This window comes from Amblyomma americanum, chromosome 6 (genome assembly GCF_052857255.1).
Source record: "Amblyomma americanum isolate KBUSLIRL-KWMA chromosome 6, ASM5285725v1, whole genome shotgun sequence".
Taxonomy (NCBI): Eukaryota; Metazoa; Arthropoda; class Arachnida; order Ixodida; family Ixodidae; genus Amblyomma; species Amblyomma americanum.
In genome coordinates, this window is record NC_135502.1 from 10,344,713 (window position 1) to 10,370,425 (window position 25,713).

The 25,713-nt window shown below is 48.1% G+C and overlaps 1 protein-coding gene across 15 annotated transcripts in view; it reads right to left on the reverse strand.

Moving 5' to 3' along the window:
* Nucleotides 1–1,515: 1,515 nt before the first annotated feature.
* The window catches only part of LOC144136295 (CUGBP Elav-like family member 4), a 522,488-nt gene continuing 498,290 nt past the window's right edge, over nucleotides 1,516–25,713 (reverse strand). For 6 of the 15 annotated variants that reach the window (XM_077668531.1, XM_077668532.1, XM_077668529.1 and 3 more), the window contains 4 exons: nucleotides 23,405–23,485; nucleotides 21,288–21,431; nucleotides 19,820–19,992; nucleotides 11,198–12,851 (listed from right to left, as the gene is read on the reverse strand). In XM_077668531.1, coding sequence (XP_077524657.1) covers nucleotides 19,865–19,992; nucleotides 21,288–21,431; nucleotides 23,405–23,485 — 353 coding nt within the window. In that variant the 3' untranslated portion in view covers nucleotides 11,198–12,851; nucleotides 19,820–19,864. Of the gene's footprint in view, nucleotides 4,160–11,197; nucleotides 12,852–13,542; nucleotides 14,310–17,744; nucleotides 17,764–19,819; nucleotides 19,993–21,287; nucleotides 21,432–23,404; nucleotides 23,486–25,713 lie in introns of those variants that run through there. The other 9 variants (XR_013315588.1, XR_013315590.1, XR_013315587.1 and 6 more) reach the window with 5 other exon arrangements.

The following is a 25,713-nucleotide window of genomic DNA, read 5'->3' on the forward strand; positions in this document are numbered from 1 at the left end:
TGCATATTTCTTCCTTTTTTGCACCATCGCCTTGTGTACTTATTCACCGCTGGTGGCCACGTTTAGAGGGTCTGAACCCTTCCGAAGAGCGGCACGTACCATGGTGATAATGATTCGTCCCTTTTCAATACAGCCACGAAAAAGATTCCGAGATGAGGCTGATACTGCATGGGAACAGCACTGACCAGACCATGCCGTCACCTCGCCGGCATGTTAGCGCTCTCGGCGCGTCGTTGTTCGGTAAATTATTGCCTTTAATATCCGACTTCGCTGACGCTGCGATACGCTTTTCTCGTCACCTTGATCGCAAGTTGGCGGCTGAGAGTTCTTATTGGGCATATACCATTGAAGCCTCACTGTTTTTCTTTAGTCCCTCAAGTTACCCGGGTTGACCTTTACGACGGATTAGTCAATTTTGGAATAAATACGGTTGCTATGTAATTGAACTGGCAAGCCTCAGTTGAAAAAGTCCCATACAAGATACGGGTTAATTCTATTCATTATAACGTGCTTGTTTCGGAATGAGTCTTCACTAAATAAACCCTGAGATCGCGGGTTCTTAACAGTTTTTTCTTTATCTCGCTTTAGGTGGTGATGGCGGCCAACTTTTCTCGCGATCGCTCTGCTTTGAAATTGGCAACGAAGCATGGAAAAGAAAAAACTATAATCAACACCTGAAGCGAGTGGTACTAGGCAAATTCCTGTACCTGTGCCTCCGTTAAAACTGACGAATAGTGAAAGATTTGCGCCAGAAATACTATAACGTAACGCAGGGAAAAATGAAGGCACTTTCCAAACTGCTACAGGAAAAAAAGGCCCAAAACAGAGATTTTTGCTTGTAAGAGAGTTTTCGGTTGCAGTGTAGAACTTCACTGAAACTCACCTCGACACTCTGAGGGGCCGCCTGGTGACACGGCAGCCTCGCAAGACCCACGAGGGCTTGATCTGTTCACGTACTCCCGCTGCCCAAGCATACACCAAAGGGGCGAAACTTCTGCTGGTCCCAAACAACAACCTTAACAGGCTCATAAGTCATTTTTCAGCCATATTTCAAGTCTTACTGCCACTCTGATACGCAGGCCCCGCGTATCAGCGGACAGAGTCCTTTTTGGAGGACTCTCCACACAGCAGTTCGCAGGGACGATGTTCTCTTAAGGTTCTGTCCACTAGCTATACTACGCTTCGTGAGTGGCTTAGCGACTCCTCTTCCTTTGAAGCGGTCATGCAAGCACTGGTGCGCCTCTCCATTTAGCTGGCCCCTTTGAGGTGTTTGGAGTATTTGCATCAGTGAACGCGACCAACTGGGGCGTTAGAAACTGTGTATTGGAAACCAAAAGGGTTACAGCGGGGGTCAAATGAGATGTACTTACATTTGTTGAGGTTAAAGGCCATCATTTACAGAGAACACGTTTTCCACATGGTTTAGGTTATCCTGTAGGTCATTCCTAAACGTGCGTGGACGGGAACTGCACAGGAGACGCGTATATTTACCAGCACTGCTTGCTTTTGCCGGCAGTCAAGAAGTCAGGAAAATGACTCATGCGTCGCAGTCTTTATTTTTCAGAAGGTAAACATTATAGAGTACAAGTTCAATGCAATCATTTCAATGAACAAGGTAATGGCATTGTTTTTCCCATGTCATCGTGTCAAAGCGAAATGAGGCATCCGCGACACCAGGGTTACAGTGACGTGCGTCAAGTGATTAGAAAAAGTAAGAAACAACTTTTCAGAATGCACTGTTGCAGCAGTAACACAGTTAGGGACAGCGCTCATGTGCGTGCTTCCGCTGTTGGCCCAAGAATTGTAAAAAAGACAAACTCAACGAACGTGAGAACCGACTCGAGAGCCGAAACCATTCAACAATTAGCTTACTCGCTCCTTGAGAACGAATGAAGCTTCAAGAGGACGCGGTATAACATCTCGCTCTATTATACAGCCTCTTTTTGTGCGTTTGAAACGCAGCAGTACATATCCATATGAAAGAAAGGAGTATGAACGCATCATCCGTGAATTCGTATGAACACTTGGTGTGAAGACCCGAGGGAAAAAAGAGATTTAGAGCTTCCTCCAAGAAGCAACTTAAGTCACATAAAATAGAGACAACTCGGGTTCAAATAAGAAAGTTTTCTGCACAAAACAGTAACAAATTCTGGCATCCCTCTCAGACTGACACACCTGCCGAGGCTTGCCTCAAGCACAGGACCCGAGCACGAACCATTTCTAGCCAGGCAGCGTGCGCGTATTTCTCACACGATATGATCAGGCTCCTTCCTAGCTTGCGTGCTTTCTGGCAAGCCCTGCGGCAGGCCTCTTCGTCAACAGAGCTAAAGGAGGCACGTATGCTGGGCCGTCCGGAGGAAGCGGAGCACGATCAGTGTTGAAACAGCCCCAAGACCCACAAAAACTTCTTTGGCATAAAAACACTGCTTGCCTGGCGGCCGGCACACGAGCGCTGGACAGCCATAAGATGACAGCTCTATCAGGGTAGCCGACGAAAAGGGCCAACCGCTACAACACTTTCAAACAGCAAGGTTCGTGAATTTCGTCCAAGTTCGAACTTTTTTCTTTTAGGCGAACAATCGCGTTTCGCTATCAGTGCGCCAGGTGACGCAGTTATAAATCACAAATAGCTTAGTACAGCTTTAATTAACCACTTATCGCCGAAGGTAGAATTTATTTTTTTGCCCAGTGCTTGCTCAATACATTTTTAATCTTTACTTTTCCCGTGTGTTTTTTTTTTCTATCCAGAACCAGTAGTTTTGAATGTCTGAATCATTACGCTGGCTTCCTGTCTCGCACATTTACCTGGCCGCGCTACGAATCTTTCAGTGCTGGTAGGGGGGCACACACAATTGCCTGCGACGTTTCCTTAAAATGCAGCACTCGCTACGACAGTCTAACCCTAAACCGACGCGAGCATCATTCCAGCTGGACACGTACCGGGCGAGCCCCGAGTACGGAACTACAGTCACGTGCGCGTCCTCGCGTCCGCTAGCCTGCGTGGGGGTCATTCGCTTCTGGCAAAGCGAACGGGATAAGGCGGTCGGAGTGTCGAAAGAATGAGCCAAGTTGTCTGAAACAAGCGCACTGTTTGTAGCAAAAACCTGAAAAAGCCAGACGGGATGATGGTAGCTGCTTGTAGCAGTTACTGCGGAAAGCGCACAAAACCCAGAGGCTGAAAGAAACCTGCTAGCGCAGGTTTACTTGAGACAAAGTGGACGCCGTCCTAACTACAGAGCAAGCGTACCGAGGAAGTCTGAACTGGCCAGGTTGGTGAGGACGCAACACGTATTATCCAACGGTGCGTGAAGAAAAAAATACGATAGATAGCGCGATGCGCCGCGAGCGGTAATAGCTGGGCGCCTGGCGCAAAGAGCAACAACAGGCGGCCGCAGAGAAGCAACTGCACGTCGAATCCCCGATGAAGTAAGCGTTCTACGCAAGTAAGTAGCCTATGCAAGTGGTAATAAGCTTGATATGCATTAAAAATACAGTGTGTACGTGAGGGTGAGTGTGTGTGTCTGAATGAAAAGAAGGCATAGCTTGCGCTCCATCATCGGCCCATGGACTTGGCCCAGCCAGCCGGCCAGTCACATGTACTCGCAGCTGTACAGAGAGTGGGGAGAAGCTGACGCAGCTGGCGTGGAGGCTCGTTGCGTCGACGTGGGGAATCTACGAAGTGTCTCGTAACTGCATGCCATTGATCGAATTAACTAAGGCGTTGAAGTCAGCTCAGATTTGCAATTGCACCAGCTTCGTAGTGGCTCATTTTTGTGCTCCCATGACAGCAATGAAGGCACAGCATAATGTGACTAGTTTACTTCTTTATTTAAGGTCATTAGGTAGTTTGAGTAGTGTATTTGCGTTCTTGGTTCGTTAAAGCCCACCAGGAACCATCGCTGATCTTATCACGCTTTACATGTGACGAAGGAGAAGTTCCTCATCATAGCTTTCGAGTGAAATTCCACAGTATGGTGGTTCATACTGGGCGGTTTAGTTCCCCTCCCGCAAATTAGGCCCAGCTGTCGAATCTGCGACCATGCACACGCTGGGAAAGAACATTCCTGCGCAAGGAGGTATGGCCGGCAGGAGTTTTTGCAGATACTGCCACCTGTCCCGTCCATGAGACCAGCTCAGCCGCTCTTCTCCTCCCCAGTTTCTGTAGGTGATAAAAACACGGAATTAGAGGCCGTACACACGCATGCTTGTTCCAGTCGGCCCCATTACTCGGTGCAAGAGCGGGCAACCGCGAAGCGGATGTCTCTTGCACATGCCAGAAGCGTCCCCCCCCCCCCCCCCCCCCCCCCCCCCCCTTCCACCGCCTGGACTACTGCTGTGCTCAGGGGTGCGTAACACCTCAGCCAAATGGCCGGTTCCGCCTCGCGTTTCACCACTACGCCGACACTGCCGCACAGAAAGCCGGAAGTTATTTTCAGCAAGCGTTGAATAAGCCTAGCTTCAGGAACTTGTATTCTGCAGGGCAACAGAATATGTATTGTCTTCTGATCTTGATAATAAAAATTCAATGCTATTGTATGCGCCAATATTCTGTGAGTGTGGTTTGTTTAAGTATTTTTAGACGCTTTTGTTGAGACTGCTATTTTTAGTTGCCAGTGCGAGGACCAGCGGCTTTGCCAAGCTGTCATTATGGCAGATTTTTCTGTACATGTCCGGCGTCGGGCAATCATGATGCAAATAAAGTCATTATTACCATGGCCACAAGTTTTGCGTCCAATTCTGAATGCATTGCTCACAAAATTTCGAGTTGTACCTTTAAGTAATCGTGCGGAGGGCGCAAAATGTGTCGAATTTCTTGCTCCGAGAGTCAGCTTCGCAAACGCGTTTACACCGTGCGTGCCGAGTACCTGGCACGAGCAACCGCTAAAAACTGAAAAACAGAATTGCGGCTAGGCATCGCAACTCGGGCACGGCAGTCAGGCTGCAAGGACTACCAGCATGATGACCAGTGCGTAAACAGTGAGGTTGAGCGGTTGGGCGTCGACCAAAGAACGCTTGCCCACCTAAAGACGGTCGCTTAGGGATTCCAGAACCAGAGAAAATGATAGAATAATTGTCAGTCTTCATGGAATTCGTAGCTTCACCAGTGATCATTGTGTACAGTACACAATGGAGCAGTTGGGACCATGGCTTCCTTGGTCAGTTGAATTTTATAAATGAAGCGCCGCTGCGACATTGAAATGCTGGCATAGAGAAACATGACTTTTCGATGCCACTGGCTCTTAATAAAAATGGGGGCTTGCTCGCTATGTCAGGCAAGCAAAAACCGCGCAGCGTTTTCGTGAAGACATCTGGTCAGAGGCCGCGTCGGTGAAGTTGTTCACGAGGCAAGACCACACGTGAGTGGCCATCGGCAGTGCGTTGGGTGAATCCACGAGCCGTCCTCGTGCCCAAGCGGCCTTCCGAATAAGGCGGCTGATCAGCTGACATCAGCTGTAGTCCCAGAGGGGGGGAGACGAAGCGCTCTGACTGTGCAGAGCCAAGCTGGGACAAGAAGTGCGAAGGACAAAACAAAAATGTAGGAAAAAATTTCTACCCTGAAGCGGATGAAGGATGATATGGCACATACAGCAAGGCTGCCGTCCTAAGCCTGGGCCCGAGCGCATGGACAGCGCGGGTCATCCCTGTTCTCTTGGCTGCAGCAAGCTTGGTTAGCTTCGCGCGTGCACGCAAAGCGCTGGCGGACTAGTCTAGAAGCTCTGTGTCTTCTTGTCTATGTACAGTTTGGGGCGATTCGTGTTCACGTGGTGTCCGTGCATCGAAAGACCGTCGGCGGTTTCGGCTGTCACGTGGCGGCGCCAAAGTTGGTACGTGCTTGAGTGAAAATGAAGAAAAAGTCCCCAAACCAACACGCTCACGGAAGTGCCGCCTGTAAAAATATCAAACAAACTGGAAGAAACATAGCATCTGTCGATGGTAACATTTGTAGTAAATGCTATCTCGGCTCAACGTTTTTCACATTGCGAGTCTCACGGGACGCGGCAAGGGTCTCAGTGCGTCCAAGGGTCCCCCACAAATGCAAAGTAACGCGGTTTGTTTGCTTGTACTGAAGCGGGGCAACGGGAAAATGTCTGGTAATTTGTGCAAACATGCATTTCGTTACGAACGCCATGAATTCATTATTTGAGTAAACCTCGTTAAGGAGCCCGAAATGATGTGCTGTAACAACATGCTGCAAAAAACAGCGAGGCTCAGAATTGCTTCTTCCTAGTTTTCCTCCCTGCATGTGCGCCTCACTGCTGATTACTCTGAAACAAAAGCTAATGTGCCAAACGTAAGCAGATTTAATACGAGTTAAGCACGACAATTTTCGCTTTGGAGCAAATGTAAGTCGCCTTAAAGCAGTGCTTATACTAAGGCCCAGATTATAAAATGACCAGTGTGCTATGTTTAGGAAATTACTGCGAGCGCTTTTCAGCCACCAGATTTCTAGAAAGAAAACAATAAAAACAAAGAAGCACGAGGCTTACTTAACAACTTTGGAACGGTCAAAAGTATTGCACGAACAACGTGAAAAAAATGACTAAGCAAGAAAAGCGGAAATGCTTCTGCTTGCTAAATGCATGAGAGCTTTAAAGCTGTATACCAAAAGTGTATAATACTGAAGTTCATCAGAAAAGAGCTCGGTCTCGTAGCACAAATGTAATTACGTGCTGTACATGCATAACCATATGTGGCTAAGATAAGAGTGCACCACTGAAAACAAACACCTGCAAGAATGCAGAAAAAACAATGGTAAAAATGAATACTAGAACATCCCGCGAGAACACTAGGTGTAAGTCTCAGGCTAGCGACCACGGGTCAATGCAACTCAAAAATATAAAATTACATTAGGACTAGAGCATTCAAGGGTGATAACGCATAAAGGAATAAATAAATTAGGTGAGAGATTCGATGACAAGCACGCAGGCAGGAAGAAATTATCTCCTACAAAACAAATGATGTGTTCTGAGGCGATGAAACCGTTGGAGCGCAGAGAAAAAACGAGCTGTGAGGTGAATCATCTCCACTGTTCATGAAGTGTGTGCAAGCTGCCTAACGACACGCAGCACACGACTGATTACGCAGGAAGGGAATTAAACGAGCCGCTCCTGCTCAGAGATTTGTGTGAATGTGCAAGCGCATGGCTGACAAAGTAAACAGAACTGCGTAAGGGGAACGAAAAGGGAACTGCGTTCCTACGGGCCAATCTCATGGTGGTAGGAAGATGACCACTGTCGCGCACCCCGGAAATCGCAGTACTTGTATTCCATGCCACCAGATGCCACCAGGCGCGTGCGTTTTCATCGGCGCCCTAGCTTTGTGTGACTTTATCTCACTGTTTTCTAGGGCTAGTGCCCTTCAGAGTTTTCTCCTCTGGTTTAGTCACTGGCCGTGCTTCCGACCGAAGAGACACACTTCACGCCTTGAGGCCGGCTCTCGCCTCCGAAAACGAAGGTCAACAATGGCAAATGTTTCTACCATACACAAAGTAAAAAAAGAGTGACTTCTTTTGAACACACAGTGAGCTCTTAAAAAACCAGGAAGAAGAGTCGCCTGTCAGTCGCAGTCGAATAAAAAAGCTACATTAGTTCGGAAGACCGAAGAATAAAAGGCGACGGAAGAGCTTGGTCAAAAATGAGGAAAAGCCCATCGCAAGGCTGAGCCATTCGGAGGTGCATGTGAATGCAATCTGTACAATTGCACTGCAACTGAGGCGAGGACTAGCACGATATACACGTAAAAAAGAATGACAAGAATAAAATTAACCTTGAAGCACAGCGAGATAGCCATGCAAAAAAAAAAAAAAAACACGTCCCCATCGTAGTCCTAGCGAACGCCCGAGCGAGTGAGGAACTGCTCCTGTGGACGCAACAAGGCCCAGGGTCGATCGATGTGAGACACGCTGTGACCTTATCGAAATGCATTTGCAAAAACCTCGAGTTGTGGCGTGATGTCATGTGAAACTGCAAGCACAGAGACTGAACAACATGTCCGACTCGAAAGAAATTAAGAAAAACACATTTCACAGCAGAGACGGAACGCCTGCGTTTGTACACCCAGAGGATAAAGTTTGGCCTTTCAGGATAAACGATCCAGTACAGCCCTGTGTTGTCCTGGCTCTGCGAACGCACCTCTTGTCGGCTCGCGCATACAACACGGAGAAGGCGTTGGTTTCCAGGTTTGCAACGTTCGTCAGCGACGCGTATCTCCTGGCGCCGGCATACTGTCCGGTAAGATGTGTATGTACATTAGGTGTAATGCATGCGGAGAATAAGGGAGAGGTTATGAAGCTGCCGTCGAACCGCTGAGATAACTCGTCTCACCACACACAGTCTCGGGCAGATGAAACGCTCCGCGCAGCCGCTGGTCATGTGCCTGCATGGCTTCCCTTTGTGACGATGGAGATGATTTGTTATATATCTTTATATATGGATTTATAGGCATGAGATATATATTATTTATATATTTCTGTATAACGAGTGTGCGAATGGATACTCGCATCCTATGCAAATAAGAAAATAACGAAAAAGCGTGCGATGGTCGGCAGGGTGAGAGGTCATAACGGATGTGTGCCAAGGCATCTCGTGACTCAGAGAAACCAAGCGGTTCGCTCCGCGCCTCGATCGGTGGCCGGAGATGCGGCCCCCGTCGGGTGCGCGCCGATGTCGGTCGGCCGGCTCTGACGACGGGGTCCAGCAGAACATATCTTTGGCAACAAGTGACCGGACTACGTCGCTCCAGTGCACAGGACTCTGGGGGCCGAACAACCGCGGCGAGGAGAGAAAAAGAGAGGGGGCTCTTATAAAACTGTAAATGCTCAGACGCCGTCAGCCTAACTGCACTCTGGGCTGCACTCGGCTCGTCGTTCGTGCGACCCCGCCCGGAGTGCGATCGCGGAGGACCGGCCTTGGCTACAGCTTAGGCCAATGACGGTGGTCAGCCGACAGAGGAGGAGCCGAGAGATGAAACACCGCGCACGTCGCCGCAGCGTCGTTGCGATGGCTAGACAGCCTTCGAGTGGAATGGTTAGCGCGGCAAAAAAAAGCACGTGAGCGGAGCTGGAGAGGAAAGCAAGGAATGTGCAGAGTTGGCTCCTCTGGACGGCAGAGGATCTGAGACAAAGTGCTGGACTCGTCGGACGCGCCGAAAAATGTGGCACGTGTTCTACGCTAAAGCAAACGCGTTTGGGAAGCAGCTTGTTTTCACGTTGAACTTGCTCCGTGAGAGTACAAACGTCGATCGACAGAGTCCGTCCCATAGCCTGCTTTCTTTGAAGCGATTTTGCTCGAACATACGCAGCGTACGTACTTGGCGCGATCTCCGGATTGAAGCTGAGAAAACTCGCGTGTGCGTGTGCAGTTGAAGATGCGACCCTACAGGGAGCCACCGCGCAGCCACAGCGCGCGGGCAAGGCTGCGCGGCGAGGCGAAAGGAGGGTACGACGGTGCACATCGTGCCCAGAAGGGTAAGCGCCGAGCGGCAACAAAGGCCTTTCGTGGAGAGCCCCAACCGCCTCGATCATCTGGCCTCACTACCCTGTTTGTTAGTCTCGCCTTCAGAAGTGAAGCGAATGATCAGATTACGTACGAGTCAGTGTGGAATGAAAGGCAGCAAGACGTACGATGCTCAAACGTTAACCTAGGAAGATCTGCTGCCTTAGGTCTCGTGCCGAGGCACTGGGCCGCGATGCTCGAGCCCAGTCGGATGAGAGTAAGGCAGAAGACGTGAGACAAAAATGATGAGTAAGCAAAAGAGAGCAGCTGGTGCAAAGGCTATGACATGTGAGAAAGAGAAAGAGAGGCTTGTCTGAAAGGGTACAGGAAAGACGACGTGGAAATCTCAGAGGAAAGGTACATGTGTTCTTTTTTTTTCTTTGTATTTACCCTGTAGGTCTGCTTAACACAGTTCGCATACTCAACGGCATTCAGACCACAAGTGAAACTTCAGAGAGACCAAAATGAGCTCGCACAGCACCCAAAAAAAAAAAAACAACGTGGCGACTACCTTCTATGTAAGTACTGCTAGTGAGTCGACCAAGAACATTACCAGAGCAGAACCCGGTGCTTTGAAGCAGCATAGCTTACAGGCGTTCTTATCCAGTCTCTATTAGTACGCCTGAGCACTGCCGGCAGCATACCCAACGCCAGTCATCGCGTCTAGGTACTAATTAATGGTGCTATATATGTCAGAATAACAGTGGAAAACAGTGTGACCGCGCTCCTCACTCAGCTTCCAGTTACTTGCCCCGCTTTCTGGGTAATTCCCAAAGATTTTCTCTGTTTTTTTTTTAGATTTTAATTTTCTTCGTCCTTATTTCACAATCTACTGTCGTAAATTTTCGACACTAATACGGTCAAAAACGTCATGTTGCTATGTCATGCCATAAGGCAAGTCAAATGATTGATGGCAGGGGTTGGCTACTCAGAATTTGATAAGGTGCAAAAGGAAGTGGTTGTATGTCATTACGTTTTATTTTTCTTTTTAACAACAATTACCAGAAAGTTGCAAAAAAGCTCTGCAAGAACCTGTAGTGCAGTCGCAGTTTCGAGTTTCGTGCTTTGAGCGGTTGTTTTTCCAGATGTGAAAAGGGGCGCAGGTGATGTGTTTTGGTCTTCATTAGAGCAACGTTTGAATTTGAATGTTGCTAGCCCACGTGACAGTAAGCCCGAACGTGCTTTTTCTTCAAGTCCATACCAGTAGCATTGCATTGGCTGGTGCTAGCTACAAATGGTTATGCGAAAAGCGGGGTGTAATGAAGCGCAGTCGATGACGCTGGCTCCTGCTCCCACAAAATAGTTATCGGCCCCTTTCCACCAATGATAAGCAAAAGGAATGTCATAAAGCGGGCTATGGCGAGCACAATGTAAGAAAAAATGAGTCGTAGCCTTACTTGAAGCCATGGCAAGAAACAAATCACAAGAAAAAAAGCCACCAACTCTAGCGGTACCATATGCCATTTTACCATGTTTCTAACATGCGCTTCAGTATCAATGACCGCTGTAGGTGCAACCTTTGTTCTGGCCAACTACAGAGCCACATTAGCTTGCAGCTTAAGGCAGGATGCAGATGAAATCGAGAATCTCTTTGCGCAACCATTTCTGTCCTTTGAATTACGCACCGCGAGAGTGGCGTGAGACTGCTGCGCGCTATAAATTTTTTTTCTCGACCAGGCTAGAAACTCCGAATTAAGCAAGTATTTTCTTTTTTAAATAGCCGGCCTAAAGACACTGATACAAGCCAGATCACGTGGCTGCTGCTGCTGCAACAAGAGCGACGTGCTCTGCAAGCAGGAAAACATTCTCATGCACCGTTCATTCGGGGGGTGACGTTCTCGGTCGGCACATCAGCAGCTGAACACAGCGTCCCGTCGTTAACAGCAGCCACACACTCACGGTCACACTGTTCAGAAAGCACGCATTCCCATGCAAATGGAAAAGAAATACGACTGCGAACCAAGCGGCGCCAGAGGCCTGGCCCCCGGCTGCAACAACACCACGCACTGGTTACACGAAACGGAGAAGAAAAAGGGGCGACACAGCCAGAGTCTGCAGAAACCGAGACAGAGAAAACATTCGCGGACGCAGCTTCTCTCGCTTTCGCTGCATCACCCACAAAAAAACTTCGTGTGATCAAAAATAGTCGTCTCTACAAACAACCACGCAAGTCACTCGAGCGTGGGACCTGTACGAAATCGTTACTTTTTCACTTCGCCTTCCTCTCTTGAAATCCTCTGGCGTGTGTATATATATATAATATAGTTATTTCCTTTTATATATATATATATATTTATATATAATATGTGTATATATATATATATTATCGTTACAGCGTGTGTATAGTATATGCTGCCGTGTTTACGCTTGTCCTCGGTATGTACAGGTGATCGCTACTAGTACTACGTCTCTAGATCAACTACAGAACTTGGCGCTGCTGGGACGCACTTGTCAACAGAGTCGGTTCACGTGTGCACAGGTTGGGCCTGCGCGTGACGCGTCCGTTGTGTGTACGTGACTGAGCGTGTGTGTGTGCCTTTCTTCTTCGTGTGGGTGTGTCCGTGTCTGTGAGAGGGGGCAGGGGGAAGTGCGCAGTGCGGCCGGAGCGTGCAGAGAAGGAAGAAGTGGCCCGCGCACGCACTGGCACAAACAGTCACGATGCCGGGCGTTGCCGTTAGAGAACGCCACGGCGATGGCACTTCCAGCGCCGGTGTGATACTGATATGGATGCTCCCCGGGCGACGGTAGCGACCCCTGGCTGGTGGGGCTGGCGGTGCACCCGGCAGTCCTCGCTCTCTCCACTGGGGTGCCGTGCTTCAATAAAAGCCAACCAGGGGGCGGCGGAGGCGGCGAAGCGGTGCGAAGGAAGTGTAACGAAGCCTAGAGCTAAGCCTCCAGCGCCGCCTCGCCCTGCCCTTTCCCGCGTCGAGTACATGGCAAGACTAAGTGCGACACCTGGGAATAGTTCTTCAACTACGTAGCCCCCTTTAACCGAGTCCCCACCCTTCCTCCACTGAACCATATAGCAAACGCTGGTAAAAGCTTATACATTGTGTCAAGGCCTGGTTTGGGTTGGCTACTAAACCTACTTGGCTAAAACTGACTACAGTTGTTTCTCGCGCGTGCCTTTCATAATAGTAACAGTAGAAGCTCTTCTGGTAAGCCGAAAGAATGCGTTCATTGAGCCGTGATTTTTCTGTTCCGGCTACTAACAAACCATCTAACACTGCTCTCACCTCTGCCTTCTAAAACGCGCTCAGTGGCGACTATGGTACACTGTTCGTCTAACTACATCTCTGAAGTTCCACTCGCCCATGAAAACAGGCGTGGCCATCAAGGTCGTGGAAAACTTGGCATCTGGAAGAAGAAGAGAGAGAAAAGCAGGCAAGAATATATGCGATTTTGGGTGGAGCTCACGCCAGCGACGAGCTCGACACAAATTGCTCAGAAAAGAGGCACAACTGCTTGCGAACCGTTATCCCTAAGTGTAATAAGCATGCGGATTGAATGTAACTGCTTCATGCAGTGTCTCTGCACAAAAAAAAAAAGCTATTTTTTATACGCAATGATGAAAACGTCTAAAGCTGAGAGCACCAATAAGAACTATTTCAAATAGACACGTGCTGCACACAGGATGACAGGATCCTGAGTAATTATGCCGGAATATTAGCTGCAAGGGAAAAACACTGAAGAAGCCTAGTCTGATAAAAACTAACTGTCTTATTATTAGGCTGAAGTTAGTCTGCATGCTTCTGGCAGTGCCTGGATAATGCGAAAATATATTCCTACACAGCAGTTATTTGAGACAGCTGACAAGTATTGAAATGCAGTACTCAGCAGTGGAGACAAAGTTGCAATCCTTGCCATATACAGCTCTGGGCAATTCAATTCGGGACAGTGCTCGGGTGATGGCTAATTACACACATACGCACAGCAGGGCAATAGTCTACTGCAAGTTCACCCGAGCCAAGCCAGCCCAGTGCAAGCCGATTCCCCACCGGCACGCTGACACAATATTATAAATAGGAACTGGGAACTACAGGCATACACGTGCAAGAAGGTACGTCACAACATGCTGACAATACTGAAAACAACACCAGTTAGCAGGTGTGTTTGGCCTTGTGTTGTTACGAGAGTGCGCAGGTTCTAGAACTATTAAGCGCAAAAAACTCAACACAAAATTTCCAATGCACCAAGAGAAACCTGGTGCCAGGAACACACCTTCGTAGTTCAGAGGAGAACGCAGTTAGTGAGCACGCTAAGACCACAGCGTCCAGCCGTTGGGTCTTGCAAGAATATCCAAGTAATCTTGCCTTGGGCCGAGAAAGGTAACGGTGTTTCAGGTAGCGTGTCTGATGATATGTCACATGTTAAGTGGAATAGGCAGTCATAAAAGACGCCCTTACTTTCCTGCTCGTGGTTGCGTTTCGTAAGACATTTTCTGACTATGCCAAATAATGAACAAAAACAAGTTTATTCCACTATGTGGGATGACAAAAGATAGTAATAAATACAGCAGGCTCCCGAGAGGATATTATGCTAAATTGTAATTTCTGTTCTGCTGACAGAAGGCTAGACATAGTGGTGTGGACGTGGGTAGGCACTGGAGTCTTCTGCCGTCTGTCTTCTACTCATGAGATCTGCAATACCTGGCCAGTCTTCAGCAAATGATACTGTTCTCAGTAATAAAAAAATTGCGGGACGCTTAAGCTCCACCTTTAAAAGTGGAATGTGACAGCACGTTGCTGCCAGGGATTCCACGGAACGCTGTCACCTTGCCCGCTGGACAGATCGCTCGGGGTCTCTAGATGGCCTCTGAAAACAACACAGACGCTCCTCCGCACTAGCACTTATAGACGGCTGCGGTTCATCACACCTGTCCAGAAAAGAACGACACTACTCTGACGCAGAGAGGTCGCCGATATACTCTCGAGGTCATGATATGCTAACAAGAAAGCTGGTAAAACACGTCAGTGTTGTTTTACCACGGCATGGCAGCTAAAATTTGTGCAGCCAATTTGTGCAGATGTTATTCCAAATGCTGAGCCAGGTTAGCTTTTCAATCTGAAGGAACACAGCCTTCAGGCTGCAAAAGAGCTGAATTCGTGCTGCGAGGCCGACACGCCGGATGCCTTGACAATCATTCTGTGGCTCTACAGTAGCATGAATGCAGACATTTCGAGATACATTTCGAGTGAAATGAGAGAGAGATCAATGAAGCGGAAGTCAGCTAATCAGCGGCCAACTCTGAAATAAAGAGCGCTGGTGGAGTTGCGTTTCATTTGTGAGTGTGTCTGTATGACGAAACGCAGCGAGAAGTACACATAGCCGTTTCTTCACAAGAAGGCTACTTGTAGTTCGATTCCTCTTTCTCAGACAACAAATTCTCCTAGCCAAAAAAGCTTTGTGTCAGAATGTGAACTCATGAAAAATGGAAACAAGTAACTCAACCAGGAGCACCGCCTCAGTGATTTTGTTGTATGAGAAGTGTACGTGTGCAAATAACTCAGAAATTTCCTGCCCCCGTTTTAATAGACAGCTTTTTCATTTCATGCTTTCTGTGTTGGCCCCACAATTCAATAGACGGCATAATCTGCGGTCCGCGACTGGGACAAACAGCGTGACGGCATGACTACTTGTCAAATATATGCCTGTCCTGTCGAAAAATAAATAGGAACAGAAAACTTTGTCATCGTAAGAAATATCCTTATAGTATTTTGGGACTTGTCCTTGTCGTACCGACAGAAATTCTTGTCGTAGCAACAAAGAAATTTGCTGCAACACCAGCACCTTGTCTTTCCATAGACATCTGACGTCGTGACAGAGCCAGTTCTGCGCGATGATAGAAGACAGCGAAATAATTAAGAAAATTCATGCATGGCAGCATAAATTTTTTTGTATCCTATGTCAACCCTGTTGTCAGTTTCGACAAAGTGCAGCCACCTTCTGGGAACATTTCAGAGCAGACGACCAGATTTTGAAACGAAGTTGAGCAAGTGGGGTGATTATATGAAAATTCATGTCTGCTGACTAATAGTCTGGGAAAAATAAAATGCCGGCAGCGTTACATATAGCATTGCTTTTTCTAGGCCTGTAGTGAAGTCGGAGAAGAGAGAAAATTCAGCGCAGTGACTGGCACGGTCTTTGCACTACTCTGCATGTGTGCTGCGCCCCTGCACCATGCTGCCAACACTGACCCAAGACAGCACCTCCTATTCGGTACAATTCGCGGCTGTTAAGCATTTCCGTTCCGGCTGACACCCCTGCTTAACAAGAGGCCACTGTGAGACGAACACGTCACTCAGCACTGGTGCCATGAACCGACAGCCCGTGAGCGCATGCAAGAATGCAAGCAGACATTAGTGCGACATTTAAATGTACATACAACGCCGGTTGTAAGAGAGCACACACGCAGTGCTATCTCAAGCAACTTACAGGCCTGCTTGCCATTTAAGCGTGACTCTACTTCACACAACAATACCAAGCAACACCACAACGATCGCAGCCCACCAGGATATACAGTGCCATATACAACGTCGTAATAGCTCCGTGCTTCCTCTTCGGGGCGACTGCTCTCTACCTGCCATACTTCTCTTTTCAATACGATTGCTCAAATCGAACGCCAACAAAAGTGAGAGTGTCAGTAGTCATCAGAAGCTAATTCCTTCTTGCCTGCACACAAGACTTTAGTAAGATGAAAAATTCCAAGCTTTTACTTTGATACTAATGATCAGTAACGACCACGATCAGTGACATATACATGACCGCGGAGGCAGGGGAAGGGGGTTAGGCCAGATAGCTACCAATAAAACTTCAAGCCATTTGTTAGAACCTAATATTTTTTCATAAATGCAATTGCCACGACCCGGTGCTTCGTTCTTTGATTCAAATTTATTGAAATGACATTAACAAACAAAGAAGATAGGCGACGAGGTTACCTTATCTCTCCTCCTCAGCCTGCGCCGCGCCAAGCTGTGCTTCCTTCCCGTCGCCATCCACACTGCCGACGTAACAGACGCCGACTATTTGTACTCGCGTGTGCATTTTGTACGGTTTGAGGATCAATGAACCTCATCCAGACGGGCGAGATGACTCATAACGAAGACCAACCATTAACTCTCCCAGCTTTAATACAGCTCGTTCGGGAAACTTCATGCATTATCTTCGCAGAGGAAAATGTTGTAAGCAGGAAAGCAGTGGCGCTTGCGCTGAAGCTGTCGCAAACTAGCACTGGCATCTCACATTTGACAGCACGTAAAAACACCCGACCTCACAGATGAAGACACAGTTTTAGCAAAAGGATAAAGGAAGGAAGGAAACATTAAAACTTGCCAAGTTGAAATGTGCGCTCTATGAGGCCAATGGCTACGTTCATATCGCGCCTCATCTGGGTTGAAATGCTGTGTTCAGAAACATGGAGCATGATAGACAGGAGCACTGACTCTATCGTGTAATGATTTTATGTTTCTAGGTGAACATCTCTGTAACGTAACCTGGTTAGCATTCTGCCGTGTTCTCTCGCTCTGCTCCCGCCCTCCTTCGCTTGTCGTCTGCAGCGCAAAGCAGGTGAGAAGACCTTATTTTCGGGCTCATGAAACGTGTACAGCAACGCAGTGATACGACCCAGCACAGTGCGTAGGCACTTCGAGTAGAGCGCGAAGGCAGTAACTACAATACAGATGGCATCTTTGCTCGGGTGCTCCTGCGGGTGAGACCCACTCTTCTCCGTACCACAAGGTTTCGGTTTCAGGAGATATCTGCCTCTGGCAGAGGAGTCGGCGCTCTCGTGCATCTTGCCTCACTGCTATTATTGAATAATGTGCCGGCCGCAGCTTACGCAATGCCTTCGTACCCTTCCCCCACCCTTTTTCTGTACCCCATATTAACCAGTTCTGCGACAAATGCGTGAAACACAGACACTGTATGAGCTTCGACCTAGCGGCTATTAGCGGCGGGAGAGGGCAGACTGCCGCTTGCCGCAATGAGGGATAGCACGAGTAGCACTATGCGGTTGCCCGCAGCGGACGCCATCAATCAGCAAGACGACAGCAAAGGCGAGAGCGTGAGGACAGAAAAACCAAGGAAGCGCCGTGCGTCGAAAGGAAACAGAGGGCACGTAGTACGAGCTGTACACAGTCGGGAATGTGTACGGCTTCTGCACACGCCACCAACACAAAGCACAACACACCCACTTACTGGTGGGGATAGGGCCGTGTGTTAACCGAAGAGAGGCACTGAGTAGAGAAGAAGGGCTGAGCGGTCAGCAGCCCTGGGTCGGGGATGGCACGCAGTCAGGTTTGCGGGCATGAATAGACTGTGTTCTACAACGCGAATTGTCCGCATTAAAGGGACATTGAGGACAATTTCGTCGCGTTTTTGATGCAATAACATTTGACGGGCTAGTTGGTTCATACTGAAACAAGGGGTTAACTACGCGAAAGGCTAAGACAAAAGTAAGAAACACATATAAGACACTCAGCACAGCGCTGCGCTTTTTGAGCTTAGCAAAATCTAATAGCTGGGCTTTTCTTGACTCTGTCAACAATTGTACGACTGCAAAAGTTGCTTTCACTGCTAGGAAATTTGGAGTTCAGTGTGGTATGTCCTATGTGGAGTTTAACGTCCCCAGATGGCACATGATATATGAAGGGCGCCGTGGTGGCCAGCTTCGGAATAATTTTGGCCATCTGGGGTTATTCAACCTGCGCAGACATTGCACGACACACGGGTGTTTTTGCATTTCATCTCTATCAAAATGTGGCTGGCATGGTTGTGACCGAACCTGCGATTTTTGGAATCAGCAGCCGAATGCCAAAGCCACTGAGCCACCACGGTGGTAAATATAGATTTAAAATTTGTGACGCTGGTCATGATGTCAAGAGACGTAGGTTTGCTCTGTTCAAATTTTCATGTATAGCTTTTCTTTTCATCTTCCTTGTGCAATAAATGTGCACTACTGGTAGCGGTGCCAAAGTTAGCCCAATTTTCGGGTGAGTGATCTTGAGTTTGCTGTTGTATTCGACAAAAAAATCCCACTTGATGACACCACATTCTGCGTTAATCCATCAATCCAGGCCAATCTCAAAGCATCTTCAGTGTCCCTTTAACATGAGGGCAGCTCTGCAAAACGCGCGCGAGGAAAGGCAGACTGGATCCACCGGGTTCTGTGCTCCTTTCCATTACCTTTTTCACTCACGTCTTTGCAAAGCTGCCTTAAATCTACTGCTAAAGTATAGCTTCACGAAGTTACTGCTTTCCCCACCTTTAGCTGACAAGAGAGAAAAGGAACAGTTGGGGGCATCACAGGGTGGCAATGCTGCTAAAGAAGGGCACCTTCAGTTATTGCCCGTATGTGTGATAAAGGCATCTGGAAGAAGATGAAATGGGTCTGGCATTTACAAATGCTTTGCCAACTTTCCGCTGTGTCTTCTTGTATATTACAAGATTTTTACATTCAAAAACGTGTCATCAATATACCAGAAAACTGGGAATGGCTCGTGCCTTTGGTAAAGTTTGTGATGGGTGGGGTTTAATGCCCAGCAATCCCATGTGGGCTACGAAGGGGGCCGTAGTGGAGGGCTCCGAATTCAGTTTTACCACCCGGGGCTGCTTAACATGCAGACATCGCATGGCATACGGGCGGTTTTGCATTTTGCCTCTATTAAAATGCAGCCGCCGTGGGCGGGATTCGACCACAACATTGAGGTCAGTCAGGCGCCACAGCCAATGACAAGCTGCGCCGGTGTAATTTTGCATTTGGGCCCCCTTGTGGCAACTATTATTAATAAAGATCCTAAAAATACTGTTCGAATAGCCCCTCGTCAGCTAAAGGTTCCACAAAAAAAAAAATGACAATAAAACCGCCTGCGGGCCTACGTCTAGTAACTGCAGCAAAGTAATCTTGCACAGCTTCTCTTACACTTGATGCTGTAAAAGCCATAATTATTGACATTAAATGCACACATCCTATATGATTCCGCGTGAACAGACTATGCAGAAACAGCATGTAGTACTGTGCCATTCGTTTACTTTTATTTACTGTAACTGAAGTCTAAAAATAATGAATTCGCGCAAAAACTTTTAATGACGGCACAAAATCTATAAGCATGCCGAACTACAAAGCTGCAAGTGAACTCCTGGGAAAGTTGGGATTCTGGGAACAATGTCTAAGCTCAGAAAAGTTCTTTTGAACATATAGATGTTTACGTAATGAGAATCTGAGCACTTTAGGGCTGCCCTAGGCTCTGCAATATTAAAGCTGAGCCAGAAGTTCTCAACACACCTGAATGCCAACATAGCTCAGAATCTGAAGACTAGGTCCTTACCCCTCCGGGCATCCTTGGGAGGTCGAGGGCAATGCGCGGCAGCGCTCAGTAGGGCCTGTTAGCGTCCTTGGGACGCTTGAGTTGCACTTTGAGCCGCTTCATGCCAATCTGGAAGCCGTTCATCGCCTGGATGGCGGCTTGTGCACTCGCCGGGTTGTCGAAGCTGACGAAGCCTGCGTAGACAGGGAGCTTTTACACACTCTGTGTCTGGCTTTTGCTTTGCGAAAAAGAAAAGGTACAAGAGTGGGTCGTTTGATGACACAGGCAAAAATAACTGTAAAAACACTCCAGGAGAAACTGAAATTCACCGGACGTTCACCCTTGCGATAGCGCGAATTTCAGAGAGAGAACAGGGATGTTACAAAATGCTGATGCCAGTCGGAGTGTCGAGTAATTCTGAGTAGTGGTGAAGAGTACGGGGTGTGGGTACTAGTACAGGGTAGGTATGCGACCATGTGTCCCTTACCACGCACTGTTGCTCATCCGTTCATATAAGGCGGTCGTCTTATGTGACTGGCGTGCTAGCACCTGTTGTCTTTCTTTCTACGACGTCTGTAGTGGCTAGAGCGTCCCGACCAACAGGCGTGGCACGTCACACCCTGTCGTTCCTTGCCCTTTATCATTTTCTTCTCGCACGATTCCGTGTCACGATGACGACGACGTGCAACTGAGGATTGTGACGTTGACAGCAATCACTGTAAAACACTCCAGCACTTCCAAACGGCAATGTTAGGGTTCAAAAAACAAATGAATCCTACCTGTATTGATTTGTGGAGTCAGGTTAACATGAGTGCTCCTACTTACACATGAACGGCCACTGGTGACGCCTGATGGTGCCTGTGCGAGCTGTTGACATGAGCACCACAAGCATGTCGAGTGGTAATGGAAAATGAACTTGTAGGCGACACTTAAGCTCTGCCTTAAGGGTATCATGTGACAGTTAATGGGTTACGTGGTTAATGTCTATATATGCAGAATTGGTCTTCTCTACTTTGCATTTATAGATCGCTGGGAGTCCTCATACCATTCCTGGCACAGTGGTGCAGCGGTTAAGCGAAGCGCCACTGCCCTAGCTGCGGTGTCAAGTGCTGCCACCGGTGGGACTTGTGCGATCCAGGTTGCTGTTTCTGAGCAACCTCTCATGACCAATCATTAATTTAACAGCCACCTGCCACGACGAGTGGTTTCCTCACAGTCCGATGGGCAGGTTACGAATACACAAGGTTAAGTGACCTAGGTGGCCCACCTGTCTTCTATAGGTTGCTTCTCTGATGATTTTTCGTTCAGTTTTGGCTCACGGTCCACGACACCTACGCCGCCGCCGCCGAAACCAGGTTTTGTGCGAGACGAGCTCCTTAACGCTATCGCGTTAAAATGTGACACGGCGTCTTAAACACCCCTGACTCTGAATAGCTGCAGAACATGCTGTTTTCATTACTGGGGTGTGTGAGATTCCGAGTGGTCTTACCAAAGCACTTGCTCTGGTTTGTGGCACGATCGATGAAGACTTTGGCGCTGATCACATTGCCGAAAGGCATGAACATCTGCATCAGCTCGGCGTCTCCAAACTCCTGTGGAAGGTGGTATATGAACAAGTTGCAGCCTTCGGGACCTGCGCGGAAGCAAACGGAGAGCAGTGCATATCAGCTTACAGCTCCAGACAGCGGTCAGCGTGCAAGACGGCCGACGTGTGCCGACTGGTTGCCCGTTTGGGCACACTGCTCTCGCTTGACCCCTGCCAGCAATGCTGCAGAACGATGTAAATCCAGACGTCCATGTTACGCTCCCCAGACATGAAGGCAGCCTAGACGGCAGTCTCACATTCAGCACAGCAGGCAGATTGGGTGATACGGCTGGAGAATCAATTGTACAACCAGACTGCAAAAGACGCGACGCATGATTTACTTGTACCGGCTAACGGTTACATTCGAGGAGTGAACAGCGTGAATCTGCAACAGGGACTGCATCAAATGACAGAGGAGGCTTCTTACAGGCATACTTAAAATTGGAGAACAGTTTTCGGACCCCGTAACTTGTGGAAAAAAGAAAGACTAATATATGAAAGCAAACATAAAAAATTATAAAGATTTCCTCACCTAACTGGTGAATGAAGATATTGAAGACAAGCGGGCTGCAGTGTTTTGGCAAAGCGTTTATCAAAGTGTGTTTACCATGTTTTTTTGTGTCAGATGTACCACTCAGTGAAATCACATCTTGAAACACTGACATGACTGAATCTCTACGTGTGCGACGACGGGTGACGGAACCCTAGGTTGTGCTGAAGTATGTTGCCTGCTTCACACGGCGCTGCCACTGGGGGGCCTGGACATGTTTGAGCTTAAACTCAAATTCCCCTTCCAATGAGCTCCCCCGGGGGAGTGCTGTCTATTGATTTGCTCCGACATGTGTTCAGAGTTTCATTTTGTTTGACTTGGTATTGCGCTGACGCATACAGCTCATCCTTAATCGGTCTGGCAGGACTTATTTTTGACTGCGATGCACGCTGGGACACGAGACAAGATCGACATGGACTGGCGCCCCTGCTCCCGACACCCTTTGTTCGTTCATCTAAACGGCAATATATATGGAGCAATCACCACGTGGAAAGGCAGGACAAACTGACACCGCAAAAGGCTAATAATGACGTTTCTGTGCTATACTAAACTGCCCACAAAAAACTAATCTTGCCTGCAGTCAATATGAACGTTGACCAACCAACCCAAACCAGACTCGGTGTATATAATTGTTATTTTACTGCCATCGTGGCACAGCACCCCGCTCCATTGTCAGCTTCCGACTACAAGAAAAACAATCTTTTCCGATAGAACAGAAGCCCCTTACAGCTGGCCGTGGCTTGTAAAATGCTAGCGTCGGGCAGACTGCTCTTGCCTACACTTCTCGGGAAGAGTGCATTGTTAATTCTCAGAAACGAAGATAACTCACAAAAATGTCAGAAAAAAAATAACGGTTGGCCTTACAAGAGTGCTGTATCACGTTCTGTCTACCACGCCGTTCTCCGCTTTCACTCATTCTTTTCGCGAAGCCATACTCTCCCAGAAACTGTCGACAGCCCGAAGGAAATGTCACTCACAGCCTCTTGTTGCTTGTGGTTGTGAGTTCTGCAAATTTCATACGTGTAGGAGTAACAACAGCTGCAGCCTGATAGGCCCCACTAGAGCCTTCAATGTGAGAGAAAAAGTACACGAAGATTGCTCTGTGTCTAAGGGAACACTTGCGCAGTCTTTCATTATGTGACAGCCCCAAGTTGAACCAATATAAAGTTAACAGTTTTTTTTTTTTCATGGTCGCTATAGAAGCTCTTTTGCTTGGCATAAAAAAAAAGGTAGATTTATGCATATTCACTTGTGCAGTGTATTTTATGACATTCGCAAGAGCACCTGTTTCCACGCTGGTAAGCTATGGACTACTGCCAAGCACTGCATTCCTATATGCATGCTGAGCTGCAATAAGGTGAGCTTGTCAAGTGTGCGCTTAAACTCGATGTCTGAGCGCAGTCATACAGGCGTATGCAATTCTTGGGCGCAGAGCTAAGCTTAGCCTGTGCGGGAAGGGTGCGTCGCTTACCCTCTCGCTGCGTCTGGGGGACCACCGCTGGCTGCTGCGTGAGAGCTTGGGCGAACTGTCCGTACGCTGCGGGGTAGGTGGCTGCGAGAAGGCGACAACAACATCGATCAGCACCACTCTGCTTGCCCTTTTAAGCGAGCGAAAAAGAGGTCACCGCAGGAACACACGTGGGCCACGGGCGAGAGTATCAAGTATCTGTCTAGAGCGCCCCAACAGCTGACAAGAATAAATAATTCTGGATTTGAATAAGGCTCCCTATTCCTTGAGCTCTCTGTGCTTGTGTGTTTCCCTTCGATAAGGCAAGCTTTACAAAGCCGGCCAGCTCAACTTAATGTAAAAAAGAAAAATAATGAACGCGCCAACAGCCCAATGCTCCGCTACTGGAACTAAGGAATAGGTGCTCTTACAAGAAAAATCAGAATACAATGCGCATGCTTTGCGCACCAAGAATATTAAGTGCTCATAATGCATTTCAACAAAAACACACGCACACACCCGCATACTCTCGAAAACAGGCACGCACGCACACACGTCAAAAATCAAAGCTATAAACAAAAGATCACGACCGCACTAGTGCGGTGCATTGTGTGCCTGAAATTGCAGTGCCTCATGCTTCAAAACTGAACTTAATCGTGTTTTTCTCATTGTTGGAGCTGTTTTGAAGAGCATTCTCTTTCATTTTCAGGGGCTCAAGGTTTAGTGTGGAAGCGTACAGCTCCCCAGAGTCGTTAAAATGGTTTTTTTGCATCCAGCAGGTTTATAACTGGTGGCTTCTGACGTGAAGCACAAGAGACAAGTAACTACATCGCATCTCTCATACAAAACTATGACCATGTATTACCGGCGTTGACTTTGAGCACAAAAGAAGCGGCAAAAAGCTTCTGCAGAGAAGAAATGAAGCACAACAAAGAAACTAAAAGATGGAGGTAAGGAAAAAAAGGAAGACGCCCCTATCTATAATGCGTGTGCGCTGCAGCGTGGAGAGCATGCCAGAATTAGCATATGCAAATTGCGCACTTTCGTGTCCTGGAAAGAAGCGCATTAATGAGCTTTTCGCAATTCATAACCGCGAGCCACGGGGCTCTCCGGAGTGCCGGCTGACAGGCCACCAGAGGGAGCTGCAAGTCCCGCTTGTGCGCGCTTGTCAGCGTGCCCACGATGTTCATCAAAGAAACACGGGGGCAAGCTCGTCCGAAGGTCGCCAAGGCCAGCAACCATCCAGGAAACAGCTCACGCTATTTCTCACCTCTCACTCCAACCTCTGAAGCATCGCCTAGCATTCTCGCGCATGACGGGTGGGGGTGACGAACGCACGTGACCGTTATACCTGTAGTGCTTCCCTTCATTTCGAAATAAACAGCATCCAACTAGCTCGCTCAACATGCGCTAATCCTGCCCGTTGTCGAGAACGACCCCGCGAAGTGTACAGCCGTGGTCCCACTAACCCGTAACCACGGAGCAGCGACCGAAAACTACCTGTGGCTGCGCGCTACCAAAGGAGCATATCAACCAACAACGAGCGAAACGCGCTGGCTCCCCTGTGTTTCCTGCGTCTCGTTGCGAGTGGAAGGCACAGTTGTGAAACTGAGCAACAGAAACTGAACGTAACGAAAACTCTTGAGAGATTTCTAGTGCTCAGGGTGCGGACCGATTTCTTCCCGAAAATTTATGGCTTTTTGTCGCACTCTTAAAGTCATTTCGCACAATACTGAATGGGAAAAAAAAAATTCCTGGCTGTGTGGCAGCCCTTTGAATTCTCCACGAGAGTACAAAACAGCAATAAAACAGAATTAGTAAAAAAGATTCAGGAGTTGCAAAAATTAATGCGATTTTCCGTGTATTCAGTCATAAATATTCCATTCTGAGATGGTTCAAGTAAAAATACAAAAAGCGGCTCATTGCATAGCTAAAAATCTTGTAATTATACTGATGCATATTTATCGGAGTCTTCTTGTTTTAGGCGCTGAACACTGTTTCGTAATGCCACTGCACTGCACAACAGGGCGCCGGCGCACTGCTCAAAATCTGAATCTGCCGTGTACTCACACGTTCAGGCATCCATGCTTGCATGCCTGCATCGTAGCCGGCACCAGCGCTTCTTACGTGCTGTGCTTATACGATCAGTGACACACGTGTTTTCGAGTGATTCAGGCCCTGCGAGCGCGTCACGCCCCCGCTCCGCTCTGCCTTCTCTTGTTCCCTCCCACCTCTGGGCCAGAGCCAACACATTACGCCTGGCACCCAAAATATGTAAAATCAGTTATTCGCCTAATAGAGCAGGTACTATGCAGCCCTTATTCCAAACACAG